Source organism: Chaetodon auriga, chromosome 16 (assembly GCF_051107435.1).
Source record: "Chaetodon auriga isolate fChaAug3 chromosome 16, fChaAug3.hap1, whole genome shotgun sequence".
Taxonomy (NCBI): domain Eukaryota; kingdom Metazoa; phylum Chordata; class Actinopteri; order Chaetodontiformes; family Chaetodontidae; genus Chaetodon; species Chaetodon auriga.
This window is the reverse complement of record NC_135089.1, coordinates 23,478,201-23,488,095: the sequence shown is the minus strand read 5'-3', so window position 1 is coordinate 23,488,095 and position 9,895 is coordinate 23,478,201. Positions and strand designations below refer to the sequence as shown.

General features: G+C 39.0%; 1 protein-coding gene across 1 annotated transcript; it reads right to left on the bottom strand.

Annotated features, from left to right (window-relative positions):
* Window positions 1–939: 939 nt before the first annotated feature.
* rras (RAS related) lies at window positions 940–9,146 on the bottom strand. The gene is made up of 6 exons (XM_076753627.1): window positions 8,426–9,146; window positions 6,733–6,820; window positions 5,187–5,289; window positions 4,035–4,143; window positions 3,310–3,428; window positions 940–2,254 (listed from the first exon to the last, which is right to left on the bottom strand). Exons 1-6 carry the CDS (start codon window positions 8,510–8,512, stop codon window positions 2,167–2,169), a joined length of 594 nt encoding a protein of 197 aa, XP_076609742.1. The 5' UTR covers window positions 8,513–9,146; the 3' UTR covers window positions 940–2,166.
* Window positions 9,147–9,895: the final 749 nt, after the last annotated feature.

The following is a 9,895-nucleotide window of genomic DNA, read 5'->3' as shown; positions in this document are numbered from 1 at the left end:
GTAAATTCTGTTCTGCCCAGTTTCATAGATTTCTGTATTGACAATTACAATTACATGCATGTTTCTCCATTATACTGAACTTCAAACCTCTTATTGGGAACCACGAGAAAGTTGCAGCACGACAGTGACACAGAGCATACCCAAAACCATAGTAATTCACTGTCACTCCTGCAAGCCTGAGTGTGAGAGAAAAGGGAAAGATATGATGGCACACTGCTGAGCAGCATGCATACAGTATATTACATTACAAGCTAATAGATTTTTTTGTGTATTCTTCACTTTGATTTTTTTTGGTGAAAAGCTTGACACTAAAAAGTCAAAAGTCATTAATAGGCTAAATAGACATGTTGAATGGTGGTGGATACGGCTGGCTATCTTCAAGAGTCAAGAGTGTGGTGGTACAATATACATTTTGAACTCGATATTTTTTTGCATATGGTGGTGAAGAAAAGTTTATTTTGATTTGACATGGTGTGGGGACTGGAAACCCATTATTAACCCATTATTGGGTTGTTGATTTCTCAGTTCTTCACTTATTTTGATTCACTGGAGCTATGATCTGTGTGGCAATGTGAAGCTAAAAATAGTGCCACTGTGGTGTCATTGTTTGTATAGAGTATGTCAATGAGATATTGATAACATGGAATGAAACTTATTGTATCAACTGGAACCTGACAATGACACACTGGCTCCATCTTTCACTTCAAAACAACAATCCCAGAATATAGTGATAGCCCAAACAAGTAGGTATATGAATCTTACAATGCTCATATGACTAAACTAACAACTCCAGCTCCCTTTGCCTTATTTGTAATCCCACTCATGGACCAATATCTGACACAACAAAATTCAAGTTATGAGACTTGAAGATCACCTGAAGCCCTAAAAGATCACTCAAAACTGTGTCACTTTGAAGAGTCATAGAGAACACAACAGACAGAAATGGCTAAATGTTTTAATGTATAAATGTAATTTGTTTTTTTATTTTAGTACAAAACTGATAATGTGAATTGTAACTTGTAAGACAGATATTGATATGAATTCTTTTTCAAAGGAAAAAAAGTGAAACCAAACTGCCTGAAGTATTACAACTGAGAGATTTGGAGAAGAAAAAAAAAAAAAGTTAAGTACTGTTAGATATATATTTTTTAATTTTTCTAGTGAACCTTTTCTTGGTGTGCATCATCTTTACATTATCTATCATTAACTTCATCATTATACATTTTCCCTCATTTTCAGACACTGATGATGTAAAAAAAAAAAAAAAAAAAGACATTAGTACCAGAATGCAGTCCACCTATAAAGAAAACAATATGCATCCAGAGAGCATCTGTGTCAGCCCAACATGTTGCCCACTGGTCAGATGTTGAAATAAGCAAATGCAGAAACAAGTTCTGCTGTTATGTCTGGTAGAAGTACATTAATCAAATTTTTAATTAGACTTTCTCAATGTGGTAGGCTGTGCATGGCCAAGGACCAGCACTTCCAATACTGAATTTGTCTGCATCTGCATAATGAACAAACTGATCAGGCCCTTGGTATTTATAAACATGTCATTAATCTCATTATGGCAATACAGATTAAAAGGTGGGTAGGTGTTGGATACACATTTTTGACACATACATTTTTGTACAGTAAAGACATACTATTTTGAAATAAATTGTTCATGTGAGAACACAGTCAGCTATGTGGTGGTGATGTCACTGCTGACATCTGTACCTGCAGGATACAACATCCTTTCTAACAGTCATTTGAACATTTCTACGAGGTGTAATGATGTAATGATATGTTTATTTGTGGACACTAACTTTGTACAGTAATGTCAGCATTACACATCATTGGTACACAGGCGAGAGTAGTGAGTTCCTGTTTTTCCACCAAACTAACACTGCTACTACTGACACCTCTCCATTTAGATCCTCTCATTAAAATAAAACATTACACTGATTTAAAAGTTGTTTTTTGGCAAAAGTGCAAATGAAACCATTTGGAAAGAAAATGACGCATCTTATCTCTCTCTCTCTCTCTCTCTCTCTCTCTCTCTCTCTCTCTCTCTCTCTCTCTCACACACACACACACACACACACACACACACACACACACACACACACACATTTTTGGACAAGCTGTAGAGGGACGAGGCTTTGGTATCCATAGTAAAAGTCCTTAGAGGAGGACACAGGGACAGCCACCTCTCTTTTGCTTCCCTGTGTGATGAGCTGGAGGAGGAGGACACTCCATCTCCTGGAACCTTCTGTGGATGAAGAAGAGTACAAACAGGAGGAGAGGAATGAATCTAATATTATGCAGCGTTATTCCATTCACTGTTGATTTCCCAAATACTGATTAATGCAGGTTTAAAAAAGGCTTGAAAGATCTGAAGAGAAACCTGTTCAGAAAGATTCTTGATAGATAAAACTACTTACAACCCTTTCCATTGCTTGAACATAACAAAATGTAATGTGTATCCATTGTCACAGCCTCTGGTATTGATTTGTACCCCATTTTGAGGACAAGTTCCTGGAACTATATTTAGGAACTGCTCAGAAAGTGATACTACATTAAAGCTCTAGGTATCTTCAGGGGTTGGCAGCAGTGCTGCAGTAACAGTAACCATTGCTTTACTACCGCATCTGTATCCACAACCAAGACTCTAAAAAACGAGGACAGTGGAGAATGATTGTCAGACAAACCAACAAGTCCACACCCTCATTAGTAATTGGCCATGTTCAGATTGACAGCAGCCCTGTGTGAAAAAATTGTAGTCTTCTCATTTGGGGGTGTCGGCGCAGGGTTGTTGGTAAGGTGCTGCAATAGCACATATTCCTGTTGGGTTATTTTGTAATGTGACCGCTGTATTTCTGCTGTTTGGTTGCAGCTGTGACAACTTTCTAGATTTGTAAAATACTGTCTGTGAGTATTACAAGCCCCTGTGTAGCAGCACATAATCCGTAACTCCAACAGGGCTGTCTGGATCATATTTCATTTTGCCATTGGTATCTTAAATAACATGCCCCCTGTTTGAATACATGGATGCTTTGTTCTGATTCCCCACTTAAGGAAGAGAAGGACATTCAGAGGAAGATGGAGTTATATCTTAGAAACCAAAAGGGTGGACCACAAGATTTCTCAGGGTCTGGCAGAAAAACACACAGTCAAAACAGTGCAGGAAAGATTTAATAAGACTATAGAAAAATAAATAATAACAATGTATGCAGTGGAGAAAAATGGGAAACTATAAAGCAGGAACCAGGATTTAGACTAAACCTGTGGTAAACAAATACAAAGTAAAATAATTAAGGACTATACCTGATAATTTGCACCAGCTCCAAGAAGGCCTCATCCACGTTGTAGCGATTCTTGGCCGAAGCTTCCATATAGTGGATCCTGTTCTCTCTGGCAAATGCCTGAGCATCCTCCCTGGAAATCTGCAGACAAAGAAAACAATATCCAGGTCCAGCTTCCATCCATTGTGATCTCATCATTTTTATTCTGTACAGCTGTGGTCTTGTTAGACTCTATTCCCCCCTATAATAAGTGATCCACCTGTACATTACTGTACTATCAGGAGATTAGCCCAGATAAGAGATAAAAGCTTTCATTACCAGTGTAGGAGGTTAGGGTGGCTGTAGCTCAGGAGGTAGAGCAGTTGTCCACTGATCAGGAGGTTGGTGGTTCAATCCCTGGCCTTGGCAGTCCAATGATTAATGACTAATTGTAATATTTGCCTGCGACTGGGTTTGCTTGGTAAGAGATTACTGTTTGCTTCCATGGTTGTTGCAGTTTAATTTAAAGGCAGAAATACTGGTGTAGGAAATACATTTTCATTGTGCCTCTTCTATTTTTGTTTATTTGTTCAGAATAGAGAGTCAGTTTCACAAATCCCCTGATATCACCCAACCTTGGATAAAAATTGGTCAAAGTCCTTGCCTTCTCTCTGGAGCACATCTCTCTGCACTCCAACATATTCCAGGAACCAGGAACAGTGGGAAATCTGACACCATGCATGTTAGATGCATGATGGTGTTACTCACCACTCTTTGCAGTTCCAAGTCAGCCTTGTTTCCAACCAGCACCATTGGGAAGTCATCTCGGTCCTTCACTCTCAGGATCTGGGTGTGAAATTTCTGAACCTCATTGTAGCTGTTGAGAGGACAAAGGGGAAGAATTAACATTCACAGTATCAACAGGCATAGATTCGTATGTATACTTATTTACAGGAAAGAAGATACTATGTACAGATGGACATAGTAATGACCAATCAAATCAGCTCCTCTCACCTGTTTTAATCACAACAGACAGTTTGATGTTCCAGAAAACATGTTTTAAAAGGTAGATAATGAAAATGCAAAAATCAAACAAACTATCTATCTATCTATCTATCTATCTATCTATATATATATATATATATGTCATGACATGACATTGACATTTGTCAATCAAGCTATACAGTACATATCCATGATTATAAACAATCAATTCACTTTTCATGATCACATTGACATCACATTGATCACATTTCTTTTTAATTTGTCAGGTTTATGTAATTTATCTTAAATTAAGCCATACCAATAAATATTTGGGCTTTTTTACATTAATTTATGAACTGCAAAACCACCACAGAGCTTTGGAGAGCCTTTATCTAATATCTGACAGACCCTATTAATATATTCTGTATCTACTAATGTACATTTATAGTAGTTCTGCTACAAACCACATGAAAACAGGGGCAAGAACAGTAAAACTTCAAACGCAGTATAGAAAAGGGGTTGACAGAATGATAAACATCTCTACAATAACTTGCCACCTTATACAACAAACCCCTTGCAACTGTTTTGCAACACTTACAATATTTTCTCACATACATTTTGTTCAATGTGTGTGAGATTTGTGCATTGAACTATTTTGTGGTTTTGTTGTAATGGAATCCTCTTGATTGTACAGGTATCCATAACACTGAGTCCAATCCCTATGCCTAACTAAATAACAGCTGGACAGTGAGTCACATCAGTCTCACTGCACTTCCTCTTAAACAGGAAGACAGACAGCCATCTTGAGTGACAGGATCACACTATTACAACGACAAACCATTCAGCAAACTGTTGTCCACTTCTGAAGCACTTATCCAACTACAAGCACTTATCTGGAGCTGAAAGATACATACACGCACACACACTTTCAATTACCTGCCCCGGTCGTTGAGTGCAAACACCAGTAAGAAGCCTTCTCCTGAGCGCATGTACTGCTCCCTCATCGCTCCAAACTCCTCCTGACCTGCTGTGTCCAAAACTGACAAACAAACAAACACACACACACAAACACAATTTTCAAATTGCCTGCCATGACCAATCTTTAACAGACAAAGCTGGAGGTAAGGGAAAGTAAAGTATGTCTTACAGATAATTGAGCTCATGTATAACTTAAAAAATTAGGCATGAATGATAGCTACGTTTAGCTATAACCTGAGGAATAGTTGTGTTTAGAGCTGGTTATCTGTTTTAGGTCATGGATGGTAATGTTGAAGCATCGGCAGGGTTCTAAGTCGTAAAAATCAACAGAACAGAACTCCTAACAGGACGAGCTGTTCATGGTGCTGAAGGGGATGGTGAATGTATTTTACACTTGGCATTTAACTGACTGTAAGTCATGTTACATATTCATCAGACAGTGGTGCTGCAACATGTTGCAGGTTAAGATGCTGTGTGTCTTATTCTCTTCTGTTCTTTCCATTGCACAATAAAAACAATTATGAACTGTATTTATTAATCCTAAAATGGTTGCCAGAAATTACTTGCTCATTTTGTATAATACAAAAAATATATAAAAACTTGACTGTATATGAAAATAAGAAATAATGGAAGAAACCTAAGTATACGGATATAAAATACTGTTAACAAAACAGCCAATGATGTGTAATTTCAAGTCACAACTTCAGAAACAAGTAAAAATCTAGTTGGATGACTCTTTGAGAATTTTGGAAATACCTTTAAAGCAGCAAGTGTTATTTGAGAACCTTCTGGGTTTAAACTTTCAGAAAAATGAATGCTTAGCTGTGTGACTCATATAATGCTACACGACAGGCACAAACATGAGTGAGTGTCATGATATGCTGGTCCCACCCTTTACACCACCCACCACACACACAGCATCACCTGCATACTCATCACTTGAAGACATACAGCATAACATATACAAGTACTCCCAATATGAAAGCAAAATCATTAGAGATAATGACCTCCTGCTACTTCTGTACATCCCAGAACTTTATCTTTCGCCAAAATGGTCTACTTTGTTCTACAGTATTGTTTGTGAAGGGCAAGGTACAGAGAAGAATAACCCCGAATACGGCATTCTAACACTGGAGTCAAATCTACAGTGTTGTAAACAAACAGTTAACAACGGTTTAAATAAGTATAAAGTATAAAGAGCAGCCAGCCAAACTCAGAGACTCTGCAGATTCAGTATTTATACACCTGATAATTCACATATTATTGTGTGGTGAAGCAGCAGTGTGACCCAACACCCTACAGCCTGGTTTGATGCAGCAACACTGGCCAAGTACAAGTCTTAACAAGGGAATGAAACATCCAGAGAGTAAAAACACTGCTTGTGTCATATCACATCACAGAATAACATGCCTTCTGCTTTCAAACAAAGCCTTTTACACACCCTACAATCACTCTGTCAAACAGTGTGAGATATGAATTTATGTCCAGTGTGAAAGAGCCTTACTGTCCAGCCGAGTCTCCTTTCCATCCACAGTACAGATCTTGGTGTAAGAGTCTTCAATGGTGGGGTCGTAGTCTGACACAAAGTAGGACTGTGAGACACACCAAATGTTAGTAGCAAACTGCACTGGCGGCACTGAGGGCACACTTTATGCTGTCTACAGTGACTTGTCTCACAACTCTCCCAAGAAATATCTGGCTCCATACTATTGGAGAGTAGCCATTTGTTGCTAATGTTAAGTACAACCCAGGCAGGGAAAGATGTGGTAGATCCATTCAGCAGTGCTACAAATGTGAAGACTCCAGTAAGGTAGATTTGTGTTCCTGCAGTGGTGGAACATAACTAAATAAATGTATTCAAGTATTGGACTTAAGAAAAAATTTGAGCAACTTGTGCTTTTCTAGAGCACTTCAATTTTATACTTCTATTACAATGAATTTCACAGGCAAATGTACTTAATGGATCTGAATACTGAATACACCACTGCCTGTAGCAGGACTTGGGTTTTGTTAGCAAAATCACTATATGTGTAAAGAATGTGAATGTTAACTTATATCAACTTGCATCTGCCAGAAACATTGACTAACAGTTTCTAAAGCAATGGCTGCCAGGAGAGTAGAAAAAACACATCCAAAATTCCATCAGTATATGGGATTTGTAATTCATTCTTTCATTCATCTTCTACACCGACTATTGCTTTCGGGGTTGTGGGGGGGGGGCTGGAGCCTATCCGGGGTACACCCTGAACCGGGTGATTTGCAATTAATTACCAAAACATAAAAAAATAAAATATAAAAAAACTGAAATGGTCCTTTAACCAGCTATCCAGTCATGGACAGTGGCAAGCTGAGCATACTTCACAAAGGGCCTTTCTGATGAAATGATCCTGCACTGTTAAAACAGCACAAATGATTACAGCAAGAAATGTTTGTTATGTTTGCCCTATGTAAAAAAAAAAAAAGATAACGCCATTATTACTGGGTGTAATATTAAGCATCATCACTTCGATTTTTTCAATTTTTTTTGGTTGCTCCCACCCCTGAGGCCACCTTCCTTAAATGATAAACGGCAATTTTGTGTTGTGAATGGTGAAAAATGAACAAGCATGGCTGTGTTTTCATCATATCACAGCTGTTCTAATCCAGCTGACTTTCAATTACTGATACCACTTGATCATTTATCACTCCATTTTTCATTTCACATCCAATTTTACTGCTCCATTTTTGAATCCACATGCATTTTATCACCTCCATTTTTATCAGTAATTTTTGTAACTTCCACTGCTAAAAGACATGGTACCAATGCTGGGGACAAGGTGGGAAAAGACATTAAACACCTAACACAGTAATGTGTGCAAAATTGTGCAGACAATTAAGGTGGGCCTACGCATGATTGCTGCAACCTTTGTAAAGGGTTTCTAAGGGTATTTTTTACTTATCATTCTGCAATAAGACTTAATCACTATGGCTCATGAGAGAGGGAGAAACATGTGACACTTTATTGATGAATAATTACTTGACTATTAATAACTTACAAGGCAGAAAGCTTGACATAATTTGGTTAAAAATGAAGTAATACTGTTCCATACTATTGTGATCATAATACATTAAACATACAACAGAGTAGCCAATATACAGCAGCCTAAACTTTAAGTGTCAATTGTACATAAGGGGACAGTGAAAGGTAGAGACAGTACCTGGATGAACTGGATGGTCAAGGCGCTCTTCCCCACCCCTCCTCCTCCCACCACTACCAGTTTGAATCTTTCCTCTTCTCCACTCATACTGGTTTTGAACTGGATGTGCCTGGATCAAAAACTTTCAGGTCTTGAATCAAAGACCAAGCCGACCCGATTCAAGAGAAAATCCTAAGCAAAGTCCTGGAGTCGATCCGCCCGTTAACGTGAATGTCAGCAAAAGACACCAGCATGGAGGATTTTCAGCGCAGCCTCAAACTCAAACTTCTTACATGAAGCTCATTTTCCTCACCGACTTTTTCATCACGCAACCACGGCGTTCAGCATCACACCTGAAATCCAATGTCCCACCGGAGTTGCACTGTCCATCCGTCACAATAAATAAATACATAAATAACAAAACAAAAGCACAGAATAACCGTATTTTGCGTTAGTTTTGCTTGAGGCAGCCTGGGTCGCTTCTCTTTTCTTTCTGCTCTTTTCTACGCGGCCTACAGGCAGCTTCTGAGGGCGGAACTGCTTCCACTTCCCTCTTTCCTCAAGAAACTAAAGCTGCTTAAAACACCAATATTCACACACAGCAGGCGGTGTGTCGGTGGCACACACGAACACGATGTGATAGAGAATATGATAGAGAAGAACACACGCTTCAGCTTTCTTCTCATTACAACGGAAAACCGAGCTGAACAAATTCCACTTACATGTGTCAATTTCCTTATTTGGTCATTTAGAAGATCCGTGACATCATTCCAACCTACTGGCTCGCGCAGGGTGTAAAAGCAACACGAAGCTCCGAAGTATTACTTAGTAATCAAGCAACGATTGTCCATTATAATATTTATTTACTTTTGAACAGATGTCTCCTTGGTTGGCAAGCCTTTCATTATGTCCAGAATTCCAGCCGGAACAAGAATAATTATGCAACTTCACAACGCTCCGTTAATAAACATACTAAACCGTCGAAATGTTCATCGTTTTATGTCATCTCAACGCATCACGCCATTGTATTTAAACCCAAACGTGAAATGCTTTGAAATTCTGCCACCTATGGCGACACATAGTTTACTTTTCTATATGGACACTTGCCAGAAAGTTCAACAGTCATGAACCTGAGGCTCACAGTGAGCTGTGTTGAAGGCAGTCTGTACAGTTTACCAGTGGCGTCGCAAGGGTCTCTTGGGGCCCCCACCCCACCTGTGCACGCCGCAAAAATTGGTTTTTTGCACACATAAATGCACAATTTCTGGGACATTTGAGATGAATACTGAAAAAAATAGATTAGTGATTCTCAAAGTGAGGTCCAGCGACCAACAGAGGTCCCTGAAAGCCCAGGCCTATCAATAATCGTTGTTTAAAAAAGTGGCCAGGATACCCTAGTGGCCAAGGGCTCCAAGCAACTGCCTGGCTTGCCTGTCCGCAAGCCCCGCCCCTGCAGTCTACAGAGTGCTATGAACGTTACACAATGCACAG

Bases quoted from the DNA above. Each gene is read 5' to 3' on its own strand.
- rras (XM_076753627.1), bottom strand. From the start codon at position 8,512: ATGAGTGGAGAAGAGGAAAGATTCAAACTGGTAGTGGTGGGAGGAGGA. The intron at 6,821-8,425 runs GTACTGTCTCTA...TGTGTCTCACAG, and splicing joins TGACCATCCAGTTCATCCAG to TCCTACTTTGTGTCAGACTA. The intron at 5,290-6,732 runs GTAAGGCTCTTT...TTTGTTTGTCAG, and splicing joins AAAGGAGACTCGGCTGGACA to TTTTGGACACAGCAGGTCAG.